The sequence below is a fragment of the Physeter macrocephalus genome, chromosome 7, assembly GCF_002837175.3.
Source record: "Physeter macrocephalus isolate SW-GA chromosome 7, ASM283717v5, whole genome shotgun sequence".
Classification (NCBI taxonomy): Eukaryota; Metazoa; Chordata; class Mammalia; order Artiodactyla; family Physeteridae; genus Physeter; species Physeter macrocephalus.
Genome location: NC_041220.1, coordinates 18,226,078 through 18,246,641, shown reverse-complemented (window position 1 = coordinate 18,246,641; position 20,564 = coordinate 18,226,078). Strand labels below are relative to the sequence as shown.

The 20,564-nt window shown below is 34.3% G+C and overlaps 1 protein-coding gene across 1 annotated transcript in view; it reads left to right on the top strand.

The window, feature by feature from the left end:
* STPG2 (sperm tail PG-rich repeat containing 2) overlaps window positions 1-20,564 on the top strand; it is a 628,041-nt gene that overhangs the window by 141,986 nt on the left and 465,491 nt on the right. The window contains exons 8-9 of the mRNA XM_024126581.2: window positions 12,487-12,500; window positions 14,745-14,837. Coding sequence (XP_023982349.2) covers window positions 12,487-12,500; window positions 14,745-14,837 — 107 coding nt within the window. The remainder of the gene's footprint in view (window positions 1-12,486; window positions 12,501-14,744; window positions 14,838-20,564) is intronic.

Below are 20,564 nucleotides of genomic sequence, written 5' to 3'. Positions count from 1 at the left end.
CCTCAAAAAATTAAAAATGAACTACTATATGATCCAGCAATCTGACTTGTGATCATATATCTAAAGGAAATGAAGTCAGTATATTGAAGAGATATCTGCTGTTCCATGTTCATTGCAGCATTATTCACAATGGCTGAGATGTGAATCAATGTATGTGTCTATAGAAAGATGAATGGATAAAGAAGTGTGTGTGTGTGTGTGTGTGTGTGTGTGTGTGTGTACACACACACATGCCACATACAGGGGAATAGTACTCAGCCTTAAAAAAGAAGGAAATCCTGCCATTTGCAACAACAGGCATGAAGAACACCTGAATAACATTATGCTAAATCAAATAATGAAATAAGCCAAATGCAGAAAGACAAATACTGCATGATTTCATTTATATATGGAATCTAAAAAAATAGAACTCATAGAAGCAGAGTAGAATGATGGTTGTCAAGGGCTGAGGGGTGAAGGAAAGGGGGAGATGTTGGCCAAAGGATACAAACTTTCAACGCAGTATGAATAAATTCTGGAGATCTAATGTGTAACATGGGGACTATAGTTAATAATACTGCATTGTATACTTGAAATTTGCTAAGAGTATATGTAAAATGTTTTCACTACACACATGAATTAAAACTATCATCAAGCTGAGAAAAAATAATGCAAATTCAGCTATATGATTGGAAGTAATATCTCTCTAAAACACGTCATGTCATGGTACTGCCTTTTAATAAGCTCCTTTTGCCTAAAATTCTGTGCCTTCTATCAGGTATAGGAAGAAATTTAAGTCTAAGAACAATGTCCTTTTCATAATCTGTTGTCTACCTAGTTTTCTAAACTCCTATCTTACCATTGCCATAATTTCCCTTCACTCCAAGCTCAAAAATGCCTTTAAGATAACACAAAATTAATGAACACATGCTAACTGCTTTGTTAATAAAAACTTGACTGGCAACAATTATTTTTAAAATAAATGCAATACCCTTTATGGTGTCTGTCTAGCTCTCTAGCCCCATTTCTCACTGCTGCCATAATTTCCCTTAATTTTTGCTTCTCACTCCCTTACCTTTACCTTCACTTAAAGTTCCTTAAATATAACATGATATATCATGTCATTGTGCAATTATTCTCATGCATTGGGAGGACAGAAGACTCAGCATTCCTTTGTCCCTTTAGGTGATAAGGTTCATTAATGATGCTTCTGCAGGTTCATCTATAGAAACCTTGTTACAGCTTTTACTTCCTCTAAAGAGCCTAGTTGGACTCCCTTCTCAGCTCTCGCCAAGGTATAGACCAACCCAGGGTCTGATTTGAGGGCCTCATTAAACCAATCAATGCAAACTTTGGGCCCTTACTGGGAATTGCTTGTTCTTCAGGAATAATTTCAATCCCTCAGATTTCCGTCATGAATGAGGTTCAAAGGGTTACCTGTACATGCAGTTTCAGGGTAGGCCCATGCTGAGGCAGTTAGTGTAGTATGCATGCAAACCAGGATATTTAAGGGCATCAGAGACCTGTTATTTGCTTAAATCTTGGGTGGCTGAACACCACTTGTCCCTCTAAGAAGTTGGAAGATGCCCACTTCTTGGGGGTTGCATAACTAAGTAACATGCCAGAGTCTTGTGTGTTATTAGAATTAATAACAAATTGCTTTACCAACTAAGAATGGCTGTGACCACCCCCCATAGAATTGAGGAACATCTATCAGTCTGTCAATCTTGTCCATGCCAGGGCCAAATCAGGTCTCCTGTGCTGAGTCAAATTAAGCACTGTGTGTAACATTTTTTAAAACATTACATTATTAATTAATATGGAGCCCCCTTTTCTGTCTCCAAAAATTTCTTCACTGCCCTTTCAGCCTCCATTAACAAATTGTCATCCTCAAAGATTTGCTAAAATCTCTCTCATGATATGGGGCAGATATATGTCTAGTTCTCCTAGAAATTTCCTATTCATTCTTTAAAAAAATTTTTAATTTTATATTGGAATATAATTGCTTAACAATATTGTGTTAGTTTCAGGTGTACAGCAAAGTGATTCAGTTATACATATACATGTATCTATTCTTTTTCAAATTCTTTTTCCACTTAGGTTGTTACACAGTATTGAGTAGAGTTCCCTGTGCTGTACAGTAGGATCTTGCTGGTTATCCATTTTAAATAAAGCAGTATGTACATTGCTTCCCCAGGAGTGGGGTTGCAGGATCATATGGTAGTTCTATGTTTAGTTGTTTAAGGAACCTCCATATTGTTCTCCATAGTGGCTGTACCAATTTACATTCCCATCAACAGTGTAGTAGGGTTCCCTTCTCTCCACACCCTCTCCAGAATTTATTGTTGGTGGATTTTTTGATGATAGCCATTCTGACTGGTGTAAGGTGATATCTCATTGTAGTTTTGATTTGCATTTCTCTAATAATTAACAATGTTGAACATCATTTCATGTGCCTCTTGGCCATCTGTATGTCTTCTTTGGAGAAATGTCTATTTAGGTCTTCTGCCCATTTTTTTTTTTTTTTTTTTTTTTTTTGTGGTATGCGGGCCTCCCTCTGTTGTGGCCTCTCCCGTTGCGGAGCACAGGCTCCGGACGCGCAGGCTCAGCGGCCATGGCTCACAGGCCCAGCCGCTCCGCGGCATGTGGGATCCTCCCAGACCGGGGCGCGAACCCGGTTCCCCTGCATCGGCAGGCGGACGCGCAACCACTGCGCCACCAGGGAAGCCCTGCCCATTTTTTGATTGGGTCATTTGTTCTCATGATGTTAAGCCTCATGAGCTGTTTGTAAATTTTGGAGACTAATCCCTTGTCAGTCACATCACAGGCAAATATTTTCTCCCATTCTGTGGGTTGTCTTTTCATTTTGTTTATGGTTTCCTTTGCTGTGCAAAAGCTTTTGAGTTTTATTAGGTCCCATTTTTTAATTTTTGTTTTTATTTCCATTACTCTGGGAGATGGATTGAAAAAGATATTGCTGCAGTTTATGTCAGAGAGTGTTTTGCCTGTGTTTTCCTCTAAGAGTTTTATAGTGTCCGGTCTCACATTTAGGTCTTTACTCCATTCTGAGCTTATTTTTGTGTATGGTGTTAAAGAATGTTCTAATTTCATTTTTTTACATGTAGCTGTCCAGTTTTCCCAGCACCATTTATTGAAGAGATTGTTTTTCCACCATTGTATAGTCTTGACTCCTTTGTCATAGATTAATTGACCATAGGTGTGTGGGTTTATTTCTGGGCTTTCTATCCTGTTCCATTGATCTATATTTCTATTTTTGTGCCAGTACTGTACTGTTTTGATGACTATATCTTTGTAATATAGTCTAAAATCAGGGAGCCTGATTCTTCCAGCTCCATTTTTCTTTCTCAAGATTGCTTTGTCTATTTGGGGTCTTTTGTGTCTCCATACAAATTTTAAGATTTTTTTGTTCTAGTTCAGTGAAGAATGACATTGGTAGTTTGATAGGGATTGCACTGAATCTGTAGATTGGCATGGGTTGTATAGTCATTTTGACAATATTGATTCTTCCAGTCCAAGAACATGGTATATCATTGTATCAGTTTGTGTCATCTTCAATTTCTGTCATCAGCATCTTATAGGTTTTGGAGGACAGGTCTTTCGCCTCCTTAGGTAGGTTTTTTCCTATGTTTTTTTTCCTTTTGATGGGATGGCAAATGGGATTGTGGTTTGAATTTCCCTTTCTGATCTTTTGTTGTTAGTGTATAGAACTACAACAGATTTCTGTGTATTACTTTTGTAACCCACAACTTTACCAAATTCACTGATGAGCTCTAGTAGTTTTCTGGTAGCGTCTTTAGGATTTTCTATGTATAGTATCATGTCATCTGCAAACAGTGACAGTTTAACTTCTTTTCCAATTTGGATTCCTTTTATTTCTTTTTCTTCTCTGATTGCCATGGCTTTTATTCTTCAATTTGTTGATGTGCTGTATCACACTGATTGATTTGAGGATATTGAAAAATCCTTGCACCCGTGGAATAAATGCCACTTGATCATGGTGTATGACCCTTTTAATGTATTGTTGGATTTGGATTGCTAGTATTTTGTTGAGAATTTTTGCATCTATGTTCATCAGTGATATTGGCCTATAATTTTCTTTTTCTGTGGTATCTTTGGTTTTTGTATCACAGTGATTGTGGCCTCATAGAATGAGTTTGGGAGTGTTCCTCCCTCTGCTATATTTTGGAAGAGTTTGAGGATAGGTGTTAGCTCTTCTCTAAATGTTTGATAGAATGCACCTGTGAAGCCATCTGGTCCTGGACTTTTATTGGTTTGGAGTTTTTAAATCACAGTTTCAATTCCAGTGCTTGTGGTTGGTCTGTTCATATTTTCTATTTCCTCCTGGTTCAGCCTTGGGAGATTGTACCTTCCTAAGAATTTGTCCATTTCTTCCAGGTTGTCCATTCTATTGGCATATGGTTACTTGTCGTAGTCTCTTATGAGCCTTTGTATTTCTCTGGTGTCAGTTGTTACTTCTCCCTTTTCTTTTCTAATTTTGTTGATTTGAGTCTTCTCCCTTTTTTCTTGTTGAGTCTGGCTAATGGTTTATCAATTTTGTTTATCTTCTCAAAGAACCAGCTTTTAGTTTTATTGATATTTGTTATTGCTTTCTTTGTCTCTATTTCATTCATTTCTTCTCTCATCTTTATGATTTCTTTTGTTCTACTAACTTTAGGTTTTGTTTCTTCTTATTTCTCTAGCTGCTTTAGGTATAAGGTTAGGTTATTTGAGATTTTTCTTGTTTCCTGAGGTAAGATTGCATTGCTATAAATTTCCCTCTTAAAACTGCTTTTGGGGCTTCCCTGGTGGTGCAGTGGTTGTGCGTCGGCCCATGAGCCATGGCCGCTGAGCCTGCGCGTCCGGAGCCTGTGCTCCGCAACGGGAGAGGCCACAACAGAGGGAGGCCCGCATACCACAAAAAAAAAAAAACAAAAAAAAACTGCTTTTGCTGCATCCCATAGGTTTTGGATCATTGTGTTTTCATTTTCATTTGTCTCTAGGTAGTTTTAATTTTCTCTTTGATTTCTTCAGTGATCCATTTGTTATTTAGTATCATATTGTTTAGCCTCCACATGTTCATTTTACTTACAGTTTTTTTCTCGTAGTTAATTCTAATCTCATAGTGTTGTGGTCAGAAAAGATGCTTGATATGATTTCAATTTTCTTAAGTTTACTGAGGCTGCCTTCGTGGCCCAGCATGTGGTCAGTCCTGGAGAATGTTCCATGTTCACATGAGAAGCATGTGTATTCTGCTGTTTTTGGAAGCAGTGCTCTATAAATATCAATTAAGTCCATCTGGTCTAATGTGTTATTTAAGGCATGTGTTTCCTTATTGATTTTCTGTCTGTATGATCTGTCCATTGATGAAAGTGGGGTGTTAAAATCCCCCACTGTTATTGTGTTACTGTTGATTTCTCCTTTTATGGCTGTTAGTATTTGCCTTGTATATTGAGATGCTCCTATTTTGGGTGCATATATATTTACAATTTTTATATCTTCTTGGATTGTTCCCTTGATCATTATGTAATGCCCTTCTTTGTCTCTTATCACATGCTACTTCAGCTTTCTTTTGATTTCCATTTGTATGGAATACCAGAATATCTCTTCCATCCCCTCACTTTCAGTATGTATGTGTCCTTAGGTCTGAACTGGGTCTCTTGTAGACAGCATATATATGGGTCTTTTTTTTTTATCCATTCAGCCCATCTTTGTCTTTTAGTTGAAGGATTTAATCCATTTACATTTAAGATAATTATTGATATGTATGTTCCTACTGCAAATTTCTTAATTATTTTGGGTTTGTTTTTGTAGGTCTTCTTTCTTCCCTTCTTCTTTTGTTCTCTTTTCTTGTGGTTTGATGGCCATCTTTAGTGCTGTGTTAGGGTTCCTTTTTCTTTTCGTGTGTGTGTGTCTATTATAGTTTTTGGGTTTGCTGTTCCCATGTTGTTTTGGTATAGCAGTCTATATATACACAAGTTTGTTTTAAGCTGCTGGTCTCTTTCCCACCTAGAGGAGTTCCTTTAGTATTTGTTGCAAAGCTGGTCTGGTGGTTCTGAATTCTAACTTTTGCTTGTCTGTAAAGCTCTTGATATCGCCATCAAAGTTGAATGAGAGCTTTGCTTGGTAGAGTATTCTTTGTTGTAGGTTCTTCCCTTTCATCACTTTAAATATATCATGACACTCTCTTCTGACCTGCAGAGTTTCTGATGAGAAATTAGCTGAAATCTTATGGGAGTTCCCTTGTATGTTATTCGTCATTTTTCCCTTGTTGCTTTTAATATTTTCTCTTTGTCTTTAACTTTTGTTAATTTGATTACTGTGTGTCTCAGCATGTTCCTCCTTGGGTTTATCCTGCCTGGGACTCTCTGCACTTCCTGTACTTGGGTCACTATTTCCTTTCCAATGTTAGGGAAGTTTTTCAGCTATTATCTCTTCAAATATTTTCTCAGGTCCTTTCTCTCTTCTCCTTCTGGGACCCTTATAATGCTAATGTTGGTACATTTAATGTTGTCCCAGAGGTCTCTTAGACTGTTTTCATTTCTTTTCATACTTTTTTCTTTATTCTGTTCTGTGACAGTGATTTCCACCTCTTTATCTTCCAGGTCACTTGTCCGCTCTTCTGCCTCAGTTATTCTGCTATTTATTCCTTGTAGTGTATTTTTCATTTCATTTATTGTATTGTTCATCTCTATTTGTTTGTTCTTTAGTTCTTCTAGGTCTTTGTTAAACATTTCTTGCATCTTCTTGATCCTTGCCTCCATTCTTTTTCCAAGATCCTGGATCATCTTCACTATCATTATTCTGAATTCTTTTTTCTGGAAGATTGCCTATCTCTAATTAACTTACTTGTTTTTCTTGGGTTTTATCTTGTTATTTCATCTGGGACATATTCCTCTGCCATTTCATTTTGTCTAACTTTCTGTCATTGTGGTTTACATTCCGTAGGCTGCATGATTGTAGTCTTCTTGCTTCCGCTGTCTGCCCTCTGGTGTATGAGGCTATCTAAGAGGCTTGTGCAAGCTTCCTGATGGGAGGGACTGGTTTTGGGTAGATCTGGATCTTGTCCCTCTGGTGGGCTGGGCCATGCTCAGTAAAAATTTAATCTGCTTGTCTGATGGGTGGGGCTGTGTTCCCTCTCTTTTGGTTGTTTGGCCTGAGGCAACTCAGCACTTGAGCCTACAGACCATTTGGTGGGGCTGATTGTGCCCTCTAGGAGTGCTCACACCAGAGTACTTCCCAGAACTGCTGCTGCCAGTGTCTTTGTCCCTGCAGTGAGCCACAGCCCCCACCCCCGCCCACCTCTGCAGGAGACCCTCCAATACTAGCAGGTAGGTCTGGCCCAGTCTCAGGGGGTCACTGCTTTTTTCCCCTGGGTCCTGTTGAACACAGGACTTTTTGTGCGCTCTCCAAGAGTGGAGTTTCTGTTTCCCCCAGTCCTGTGGAAGTCCCACAGTCAAATCCCGTTTGCCTTCCAAGCCAGATTCTCTGGGGACTCCTCTTCCCATTGCTGGACCCCCAGGCTGGGGAGCCTGACATGGGGCTCAGGACTTTCACTCTCGTGGGAGAACTTCTGTGGTATAATTGTTTTCCATTTCGTGAGTTGTCAACCCAGCGAGTATGGGATTTTATTTTATTGTGATTGCATCCCTCCTACCATCTCATTGTGGCTTCTTCTTTGTCTTTGGATGTAGGGTATCTTTTGTGGTATGTTCTAGGCCCTATTCATTCTCCATATATTGTTCATATGTCACCCTCCTTGGAAATCTTTCATTAATCACATTTTCTCCCTGCTTCCACCCCACTGTCCCTGCCTCTTTGATGTCACTGTATTTTGCATATCCTCAGATTTCAGTTTAGTGGAATTAATTACTGTATTTTGGTTTAGTATTGTTTTAAGGTACACAGTACAATTTTAAGAAGAGAACAAATGGCAACAACAATGAAAAGAAAAGAAACTAGAAAAAATTATGATTAACAATTTTAAGGTAGGAATTGTTTTGTAACTAATTTGACATTTGATTTCCTGAATTACTGACACATTAACTCTTTTATGTTTCATTATATGTCAACTTTTTATTTATGGTATTAATTTTTATATTTTTGGACATTAATTTTTTTCAGGTTTCTAATTTTTATTGAAACTTATTTTTTTCAGAGATTTGTTTCCTAGGTAAACATTCCTAAAGAAGTTTGTTTTCTATGTTAAAATCTGTTTTTATTCTTCTTCCTTATTAAGAGAGAATTCTCTGGGGTTGTTTTGTATTTCTGCCCATCTTTGTTTATGACTGTCTTTTCAAGGATGATTGTATAGCACATAGCTTTGGAAGATAGAGATAGTGTCTTCCTCTCAAGCAGAGGGCAGGCATGCTTACTGCTGATTATGAAAGATTCAGGTTCCCTAAGCTCACAGGTTTTCTTCTGAAACAAAGCCCATTGCTTTGTACAAGTATCAATTTTGCTCCATCTGCCTTGCCTTCATTAGGATTGAGGGCAAGGAGGACAGAAGCAAGCATGCTGATGCTCATGCTCTGTATTATTGTATGAGGAGTAAGGTCCTTTGTTTCTGTCTCAGAAATCTCATGTCTTTTGCCAGCATCAGAGAAACTGTGGCAGGTTAAATTTATCAGTTTATTATTGAGATGCAAACGTAAGAACAAGTTTAACATGTCCATACACACTCTAAAACATCTTCATTTTTCTAGATTGCTAGATTTTCTAAATTGCTAGATTTAATTTTGAGTATTCTTTTTCTGTCATTAACCTTTGACATATGCTTTTTCTTTAACTTTTATAGTGTGATATCTATCTGTCCATCTGTCATGTGGTAGAAAACACGTTAAAATTTACCATCTTAACCATGTTTAAGTGTTGATATAAGTATATTTAAAATGCATAATGAATGTTAGTAGTCTTTAGAATACTTGTATATTTTTGAAATGTACTAGGAGTTCATTATTCTGAGTAACATTATATTTAGATAAAACAAATTATTAAAATTATGTTTCAAGAAAAAATTTTAAAAAGCCCTCATTATAAATAGTCTTTATTCTCTATTGCAGATATTGAGACAGTATAGCACAGTGATTATGAGCATGATCTCTGGTGGCAGAGTTTGTGAGAACATTTTCTTGCTTTGTCACTGACCTTGTGAAATTTATTTGAACTCTTTATACCTTAGTAATATAGAGATCATAATAGAACATACCTCAAAACATATTATGAATACTGAATGAATTAGTACATGTAAAATAATTTAAATAGCTTCTGGCACATGGTAAGGACTCAGTAAGTCTTGTTATTATTATTGACAATTAAAAACTACTCATAGGTATAACTCAGACACTAGTAGTTTATATAAAATTTGAGAAACTATAATCAAGAGTGAAAGATACACCCTAAAAACATATGAGTTTTAAAAATCCAGTCTGATAAACTTTGTGTTTAACAGTAGTGTTAATCCATTTATAGTTAATGTGATTACTGATATATTTGTGCATATATGAACCATATTTTTCATATATTCTATGAGACCACTTGTTTTAGCATTTTTTCTTACCTCACCTTCTTTTTTGAATTAATCAAATATTTTATATTTTTCCATTTCATCTACCTCTATTACATTTTCCTTATGCATTGTTTTACTATTCTTTTAATAGTTACCATAAAAATTATAATATACATCCTTTACTTTTTGCAGTCCAATTAAAAGGATTACTTTTACCACTTTCCCAATAATGCTAACTTAGAACATTTTAGCTCTGTTTTGCTATCTCCTATTTTTGTTTAATTATTGTCATATATTTTAAGTTTCCTTATATTTAAACTCTTTGAATATTATTGTTTCATATAGTCAATATTTCTTCACACATTTAACCTTTCTGTTGTGCTTCATTTCTTTCTGCATTTCCATTTGGAATCATTTTTCCTCTGCCTGAGAAACTCCCTATGTCATTTTTTATTTGGGGGACAAAGATTTCTATGTTGGTAGTTATTTTGTTTCAGCACTTTAAGCATGTTATTCCATTGCTTTAGGCCTTATGTGATTTCTATTGAGAAGTAAGTTGTCATACTTATTGTTTCTCTTTTGAAAGCAATTATTATTATTATTATTTGGTCTTTGTATTTTATGTGTCAAGAGTGTGGTTTTCTTTTTTTAATTAATTTTTATTCATTCAACATTGCTTTACAATGTTGCGTTAGTTTCTGCTTTACAGCAAAGTGAATCAGCTATACGTATACATATATCCCCTCTTTTTTCAACTTCCTTCCCATTTAGGTCATCATAGAGCACTGAGTAAAGTTCCCTGTGCTATACAGTATGTTCTCGGTTATCTATTTTATACATAGTAGTGTATATGTGTCAATCCCAATCTCCTAATTCACCCCACCCCCACTTTCCCCGCTTGGTGTCCATATGTTTGTTCTCTGTCTCTATTTCTGCTTTGCAAATAAGTTCATGTGTACCATTTTTCTAGATTCCACATATAAGCGATATTATACAATATTTATTTTTCTCTTTCTGACTTACTTCGCTCCGTATGACAGTCTCTAGGTGCATCCATGTCCCTGCAAATGGCACAATTTTGTTCCTTTTCGTGGCTGAGTAATATTCCATTGTATATATGTACCACACCTTCTTTATCCATTCCTCTGTTGATGGACATTTAGGTTGCTTCCATGTCCTGGCCATTGTAAATAGTGCTGCAATGAACATTGGGGTGCATGTATATTTTCAAATTATGGTTTTCTCTGGGTATATGCCCAGGAGTAAGATTGCTGGGTGATATGGTATGTTTACTTGCTTGAGGTTTGTAGAGCCTTTGAATCTCTGGATTGATGTCTTTCATCAATTTTAAACAATTCTTGACTATTATATGTTCATATATTTCTTCTGTTACATTCTTTCCTGCTTGTCTTTCTGGGATGCTAATAAGTAAGTATGTTACACCTATGCCTCATACCCCCAGCATGTCTTATAAGCCCTCTGTATTATGCCTCCTTTTTCTCTTTGTGCTTCAGTTAGGTATTTTCTACAGAGCTATCTTTCAATTCACAAAATTTTTTTTTCAACTGTTTCAAATGCTATTAAATCATTCTATTGAGTTCTTATTTTCAGATATTCTGTTTTTCAGTTCTAGAGTGGCTATTTCATTATTTCTTATGATTTCACTTCTCAGGAGGAAGTCTCCATGATTTAAAGCATTTTTTTCCCAAATATTTTCCCCCTATGTTTTCTTTTTTTTTAAAGTTAAAAATTGATTATCTATATATTTTTCTGCAGAGAGAGTAGGACATAAGTTATACATGAGCAAAAATTAGTAAGAGAAAACAATATAAAATATAGAAAATCAAAAAAGCTAAAAAGTGGTTCTTGGAAATTTCTAGTACATTTTATAACTCCTTTGCATAACTGATCAAGGAACAATAAAAGAAGGCACAGACTTCTAATATCAAGAATAAAAAAAGGGTCGACAGTACATGTCATACAGATATTATCAACACAAAATAATATAAATGTATGACATTTATTTTGAACATTTGATGTAATAGAACAGAAAAACAGAAAAAACTAATTGTACAATATCTATAGTTAGCCTTCTCACATAGAAAATCTAGGATTAGATGACTTGCTTTAAGAATTCTACCCACCAATTAAGGAAGAATTTTTGAATCTTAAAGGAATTGTTTGAATATTTCCTTTGAATATTTGAGCAGGAATATTTCCCAACTCAGTTTATGATGCTAGCAAAATTCTAATTCCCAAATCTGACAAATATATTTGAGTAAATGGAAAAAAATCCTGTTCCGTCTCTTTTACAAACATAGATACAAAATCCTAAATAAAATATTGCCCACATTAATCAGTGGTATGTGGAAAGGGAAAAATCACTATCAGTTTGTATTTATTGCAAGAACACATGGTCAGTTTAACATTTAAATATATGACAAAAAAATTTACTATATTAATATTTGGTTCTTCCTCCCAATGTTGGGACATGCTTATTCATCCCGTCTTTTAAAATAGTTGTCGTAAATTTACATTTCCATATTTCATTATGAATTTCACAGTCAAAATACTTTTGCTTATCTTGTTAAAAATCTCAGAGTCATATAACTGTCCTGATCAATTCTTTCTTGAAAACTATTTCAGTTGCAACAAATATAGGAAAAAAACTGTTAATTTTTCTTCTCATTTATATTTTTTGAGTAATATAAAACCAACAGTCCACTCACAGTTTTAGTGGGCCTAAACTCCCAGCCAGAGGTTACATTTCCCAAAAGTCTTTGAAGCTGCATGTGGCAATTTGACTATCTTTTGGCTATTCAAAGATGAGTAGAAGTGATATGTGCAACATTCTGCTCACACTATTTTAAAAATAAAGTTTATTTCCCTTCACTTTTTCTTTTGCCCTTCTTACAGGCTAGAGCAATGATTGATATGGCCATAGTGTCAAAGCTGACCATGTTGATGAGGACAATACCAAGGGTACGGAGAGGGAGTAGGAAAGAAACAAGATAGAATAAACCTAGTTTCTTTCACGGCATTGTAGATCTGAGCAGCCTGCTCACCCTATGTTTTCTTGAACAAATTAATCATAGTTATTTTAAAGTTCTGTCTGCTAACTCCAATATCTGGATCACCTATGGGTCTGTTATTTTCTGTGATTTTTTTCTCTTCATATTTGATCATGCATGTCTGTCTTTTGGCATGTCCCATAATTTTTAATAGAGTGCTAGATATTGTATATAATACAGAGACTTTAATGGTGTTATCTTCTGCTAGAGAGATTTCATACTTTTTTCTGCAAAGCAGGTAGAAGTCAAAGGAGATCACCTTAATTTAATCATGGCTGTGGCTATTACAGTTTTTCTACGGCTTAGTTTACCTCTTTTTTGTTCATTTTTATAGAGTATTGTTCTCTGGGGATTTAAACTGTGAGCCTGACATGTTTAACCATCCCCACCCCCGTGTTCTGAACTGTAATCTTTAATGACTCTGTGTTTCAGAGTTTTAACTTAGAGTTTTAGTGTCACCTTGCTCCTCACCCCTTTGCAAACATCTTGATAGGGAAACAGACCATGTATTTTGAGGCTCCTCAAATCTGCAATTTTGTTATGTGGCCCAACAAGACCACAACAAGCTTATTTTCCAGCTCCTTAATGGCAACCCTCTGCCAGGTCTAAACCCAGATTCTTTCTCTGTTGCCTGTTTATCAGAAAATGTCCCAGGAAAAAAGCATCTGCAGATTGATTGCTAAACTTTCAGAGGTTCTATCCTCTTCAGAATCTTAGCCCCCCTTGTCTGTACTGGCAGTTCATAGAGTTGGAAGCATTCATAGCCCTATGAAGACTTTAAAAATAGAATTTTGTTCTATTTTATCTGGATTTATAACAAATAAATCATATTTATAACAGAAAAAAATCTGGATTTTATTTTGTTATATTTTATATGGATTTATTTGGTTAAAATGTGGTCTTATGCAAACTGCTCATTCCCTCTAAAGCCAAAGTCATTTCTTAAGCTTGTTAATTTCTACTCCTAAACAGTAAAAATTGCAAAACGCTTTTGAACTTATTTCATAATTTCTAATACCACATACATGATAATAATAAAATTATTATGAAAGTAAATTATTTTTCAGCTTCAGTAAATTTAAAAATCACATGAAGTAATAATGATGGCTCAGATGCTCTATATTTGAAGGATTTCACACTTCTACAGGATGTGAAACTGTGATTTTTCTGCTTGTGAAAGTGATAGAATCTACCTATTTTCTTTTGAGTGGCTATGTAGCAATAAAACATGAGGAAAAGAGGAGAAGCACCAACTTCAGCATTTAGGGTAGTGAAGCATATAGTTTCAAAGATACAGTATGTGAGAGATGAATTTTTTAGTAGATCAAAGTTCCTGAAAAAAAAGAACAAAGAAAGAAATACCTAGCTATTCTTCTAGGTGTTAAATCCTGGAGTATTAAATATGAATATCAAATTCTGAAATAAAAACAGTGAAGTGTATAAAAATGGGAAAATAAATCCTCATCCTTTTTGTATATACAAAGAATGTTACTGCTGGTTATATGGTTTAAATTATTAAATGAATACAAATGGCTAAATTGTATAATAAATCAGAAGGAGTATAATATCACAAGGATTAACTAATTGCTAATTAAATTTTTAGATTATCAGCTTCCTCTAGCCTATTAATTTGCATCTTCACTGCATATAAGGAATTATGTTTAAGAGAGTGTGGATCATTTTGCTTAGAAAATTTATTAATCCAGGATTGCCACATAATCAATTTAAATAGTTATTGTTAATATATTTCAATTTCATGTATTAATAATTAATTATTAACAAATAATACTGTATAATTGACCAAATATCTTATATATTTTTGATATTACAACCTGCTAGTTATGAATCAGGACAAGAATTGGTTCTGAATTTGACATTAGAGTATAGCTAATAACTTGCCCCTAATATGTTTAAATAATGTACGCAAATCCATCTTACTTTCGTAGATGTTCATGTAATCAACCCTTTTCCCATTTTAATATCTCATTGATTTAACGTCTTTTACTATATTCCATTTAAAAGTTTTTTAAAATATATGTATATCTCTATTTAGTGACAGAGCCATATTAATGACCTTATTGCAAATTTATTAATCATGACCCTTGTATTGATAAAAATAAAATAAGTGATATACTTCTTCTTTCAAAATTTTTTTTTTAAATTCACAGGTCCATGGAATTTCTGATGAACTACCTAACTTGACTAACCGATATGCTGCTTTCTCGTCAAGAACAGAAAGAACTACTAAAGTATCAGATATGGTAAGAAGGCTTTTCTATGACCAGATGTATTTGTAATCTAGGAATCATGGAGGAGACTGAATAACATAAACATTATATTAGGACCTGAGAGAGGTACCTGGTAGCCTGCTGTAATATCTTCAGCTAGTATGCTACTTCCATATTTTTAAAGTTCAATGAAATTCTTGAAGCTAAGCGGAAGTCTGGCATTTCTCTGTGAGAAAAATATTATGTAGAACATCTCCTTAAGGGTCAGAGAGCATTCATTAGGCCATATAGACAAACTCAACTTGTGTTGTATATGAAGTGGAAGGTTTGTTTACTTTAGGTTCAACTCAGTTTCCTCATAAGTGCAAATATTTTCCCTTTTCAGTTTGAATCTATCTTGAGACTTAAGACTTTTCAGTGACATTTTTTAATCCCTGTTAATCTGTATTTTAAATTGTGTTGATAAGAATTTTGCTACGTCAATTTCCATTTTTTATAAATAACTAATATTGAATAAATTGAAATAACTAAAGCATGTGAAATTTAAAACTGTATACTTAACTATTTCATTCAGATTAAACTTATTAAAAGATCAAAGTGAAATTTAAAGATAAAAGGTTAGACTTATGTGTACAGGTATTGTTAACATAAATTTTTATAGAAATTGGACTGTTATTATAAGATATTATTAGTAACAAATGACCAAAACAGGATCATTAACCAGGTCGTAAAATGTAGCCAGTCAACCGAGAAGCAGAATTGCTGAACTAAAATTCTACTAGGTACACAGTGCCAAGAGTTCATTTACAGTGTTTTCAATGGTGAAGTAAATGGTACAAGATTAGAAAGAACTCATGTAAATGAAGTACAAATGCAGTGCTAGTTAAGTTAATACAGCTGTGAATGTCTAGGAAATCATAGGAATTTGATTAATTTGATGAGAGTCATTAAGGAAGGGACTTATGTTTTTTTCTGAGACATTAATTGACTGAATCTGAGAGATGGAGTCAAAATTAGCATCAGGTTCTAGGAGACTTTTTGTAGCTATAAGTTCAAAAGACAGTTTAGAATCATCTAGCAGTGTCTTGACATTTAAGAGAGTCTCATAATTGTTAAATAAGTGTGTTGTTTTAGTAGATTATTTATTAATCTTGAGGAATTTTAGGGTTGTGTTGTGTTTCTCAAGTGAATCATTGTTATACACACCTTTGGATCCATGGTGAAGTATGCCATAAGTACTTTATTACTAATATAACGCTTTTTAGCTTAGGAATATTTAGAATGGATTTGTAGTTATTTCTCTTGTAATATAGTAGCTACTAGGAAAAAACAATGCAAATTTCTGAAGGTACCCCTAGGAATGCACATGTATACGTTACACTTTATGTTTGTAGTGAAAAAAGATGATAGAGATCTGTTCTAGAGGAAGATGAGTTGCCTACCAATTGTTTTTACCTAACTTACATTTTCCTCTTTTATCTTTGTCTCTCACTGCATCTGGAAATTCCTTTTTATTATTTATTTATTTATTATAATTTTTATTGGGGTATAGTTGATTTACAATGTTGTGTTAGTTTCAGGTGTACAGCAAAGTGAGTCTGTTATACATATAGGTATATCCACTCTTTTTTAGATTCTTTTCCCATATAGGTCATTACAGAGTATTGAGTAGAGTTCCCTGTGCTATACAGTAGGTTCTTATTAGTTATCTATTTCATATATAGTAGTGTATATGTGTCAATCCCAATCTTCTAATTTGTCCCTCCCCCCCAGCATACCCTCTGGTAACCATAAGTTTATTTTTTACATCTGTAACTCTATTTCTGCTTTGTAGATAAGTTCATTTGTAGCCTTTTTTAAGATTCCACATATAAGCAATATCATATGATATTTGTCTTTCTCTGTGTGACTTCACTTAGTATGATAATCTCTAGGTCCATCCATGTTGCTGCAAATGGCATATTTCACTCTTTTATTGGCTGAGTAATATTCCATTGTATATATGTACCACATCTTCTTTATCCATTCCTCTGTTGATGGACATTTAGGTTGCTTCCATGTCTTGGCTATTGTGAATAGAGCTGCAGTAAACATTGGGGTGCATGTATCTTTTTGGATTATGGTTTTCTCTGGATGTATGCCCAGTAGTGGGATTCCTGGATCATATGGTAGCTCTATGTTTAGTTGTTTAAGGAACCTCCATACGGTTCTCCATAGTGGCTGTACCAGTTTACATTCCCACCAAAAGTGTAGGAGGTTCCCTTTTCTCCACACCCTCTCCAGCATTTATTGTTTGTAGATTTTTTGATAGCATTGTCTTTTTTTCCCCTCAAGAAACACTTGCATTTAAAAGGATTGGTTGGTCTCAGCTTACCCAAGAAGCGAAATAGTTTAGTCACATAGAATTCTTTGGCTTTTGAATCCCTTCCGAAAATGAGAATACCCTTCAAACATGTGGGTGTATGATATGTATCTAGGGAAAAATTCAAATTACTGATCTCAAACTTTTAAAATAATGGAATTAATTTTATAATTTTCACATCAAATAAAAATATTAGAAAATTTACCTCCTATATATTTACATTTTATATATATGGATATGCTGCAATCTTGAAGGAGGGCATATAGTTTAATTTTCAACATGTTACATAAAAGTTTTACATAAAAATATTTAAAAATCCAGACTTCTGGTTTCATATGAAAGACAGAGCATATATATACATCTCCCTTCTTTTTACAAGGTCCCAATGAAATAACGTTTTTTAAAACTATGATATAAGCATTAGTTGACTATAAAAAGACAAAGAGATTGAAAATATTAATGGAGGCTAGACACAAACCAAACATCTGATTATTAGGCATTCCAGGAGCAGAATGCTAGGATGGTACTTGGGAGTATTTGATGTAAAAAACAGTAAGTTATCTTGAATGGATAAAACACGTCTTCAATTAGAAGAGCTCACCAAAATACCATAGAGGACAAATTTTCAAAGACATGTATTCTTCTCACATTCTTTTGTGTTTTCAGAAGACTAGAAATAAAGAAAATACCCTTGAAGCTTCCACAGAGAAATGTAACTGGGTCACCTACAATGGGATGAGAAACATACTGATATCAACACTTTCTCAGCAGCATTAGAGACATTTCAGAACTAGGAAATGTTAGGATAATATTTTCTAAAATTTCTAAGAGGAAATAATTTTGGATAAAGAATTCTGCCTCTACCCAAAATTTCAATTAAATGAATCAATAAAATAATTTTCTGACATGCAAGAGCTTGGAAAGTTTAGTACCTTCACAACCTCATATGTGAAGATGCTCTAGCAAAAAAAAAAGGAAATAAGAAAAAGGTGACATAAACATATAAACATAGAGAAGAATAGAAACTCAGCATTTCTGGATGAAGTAGAGAAAAGTGGAAACAAATTAATAAAGAAGGCATTTTTAGTTCATGCTTGGGACATTCTTCAAGAGTCGGGTTTTGTGACCACAGAATTTTATTTACTTCTCTATGTGTTTGGCTGCACTAGTTGGTTCAGTGGGGAATAATCATGATATTCTAAATGCTGTTTTAATATTGTTGATTTGAAATCAATCTATATACATTGCAGAAGATTTAATTATAATACAACAATGTAAATATTAGAAATCTTAATATCATTAATAAAATCAAGAGGTGAAAGGTAGGAGGCAGTGAAATATGGGAGATCTCATTTCATAGTGCGGAGTTAACAGATATTGTCAAAAATTGACAAATTACAGTATAAGTCCTTATATTAAATTTGTAAGGGTAAATGCAAAAAAACCCCACACACCTCAAACTGAAAAAACCCAATTACTATTAAAATGAATTATTTCTGGGACTGGAACCAGGGAGAGGTCAAGGAGGACAATTTTACCATTTATTTTAGACACTTGTATATGACTTGATTTTTATTCATGATGTGAAGATATTATTTTAAAATAAAAGTAAAAATAATGCTCCTGAGTTTATGAGGAGCACGCATTTGGAATGGCATTATGACATACTGGTGCCTGTACTGACTCATTCTCTGCAAACAACCAAAATGCTAGATAAAATAGAAACAAAACATATTCACAAATGCTTACAAGATTTAGAAAGAGAGGAGTACAGAGGCTAAGTTAAGGAGGGGCCCAGAGTGGCAAGTAGAGCACTGAAGCCATCTCTCACTCTGAGGACATTTGCCAAAATAGGTGACCTTGAGTTTTAATTTGTATAGCCTCAGAGACCTCCAGAGAATGAAAGAGAGCCTAAGACTCTCTCAAGTGATTAGTCTCAAAAAGATTCTTAATACAGTTAAGACTCCAGAGGGCAACCTAGGCAGGTTAGGAGTGAAATGCAAATAAATCTCCCCTTCTTACCCACTAAAGGACTTTAAGGAAGATTGTTAGTGTTGAACTTTTTGGTGTTGAATGTGTGTTAGGGGAATCACCCCTGAGGTCCTGTTACATTTCACCTTCATTTAATGAGGTGAACTGTTAACACAAAATACCTGTCTGTTACAGATATTAATGAAATTAATTTTATTAATAAAAATAAGAGCTAATGCTTGTAATGTGCTTGTTCTATGCCAGGGACCATTTCAAATGTATATTAACTCATCTGAGTACTATAATAATGTCCATCTTTAAAAATGTGGGAACTGAGTTTAAAGCCTTTAAATGGCAGTCAGAATTCACACCGAGGCAGTCCATCAATAGAATCCACTCTTTTAAGGGTCTTTCTGTGTTACTCCCCTTTGGGTTGAAGAATTAGGCTTAACTAAAATAAATATGACAATAAAATAAATATGACAATATAGTAAATGATTTTTGTGATTTAAAACAAAAGAGATATGACTGTAGAGATCTCAGACATTATTATAAGGGATAGAACTTTTATTTTTGAAATGCAATTTCTGTTTAGCAGAAACTGATGAGGAGTCAGCATCATGAAACAGTAGTGAAGTTAATAACTTTCCTCTAGTTATTGAGACCAAAAATTAACTAATGACTATTTAGTGGAAAAATCACTGGAAGAATTTGATGTACTTTCTTATATTGAGGCATGGCTCAGAAAGGGGCCTCATTTGATTAGTGACAATTGGTCTCAAAAAATATAACAAAAAATTATACTAACATTTTATAAAAATTAACAAATGACTTGAAATATATTAGAATTATTTGCTGAACAGTTGCACTACAACTTTTATCACTTGATATATAGTTTTATAATACTTGAGTTGAGAATGAAGGAAATTTTAAAAATAAATTTTGATTTATATATTTATTTATCTATTAGTTTATATTCATTTGATTTGTTAAATGTTTTGAATATCATCCCTGAATAAAGTTTAAAAGCAAAAGCTTTGGCATCCAGAGAAATGCTTTTCTAGTCTCTAAATCTGTTTCCTCAGATATTAAATAGTGATAATAAATTAGGCATAACCTGATAGGGTCATAGTAAGATCTAAGTATATTATTGCTTGCAACACTTATTTCATTGTGTTACCCACAGTAAGCTGTAAGTTAGCTATAAAAATTGTGAATGGCAGGGTTACGGCTCAGAGCTAAGTAAATCCCACTTCAAAGCCTATACTCTCTTTTCAGTATTTCATAATATGAATAAGGAGCCTCTATTAAAATCTGGTAATGTCTTTTGCTTTTTACACTTTTTTTTTTTTTTTTTTTTTTTTTGCGGTACGAGGGACTCTCACTGTTGTGGCCTCTCCCGTTGCGGAGCACAGGCTCTGGACGCG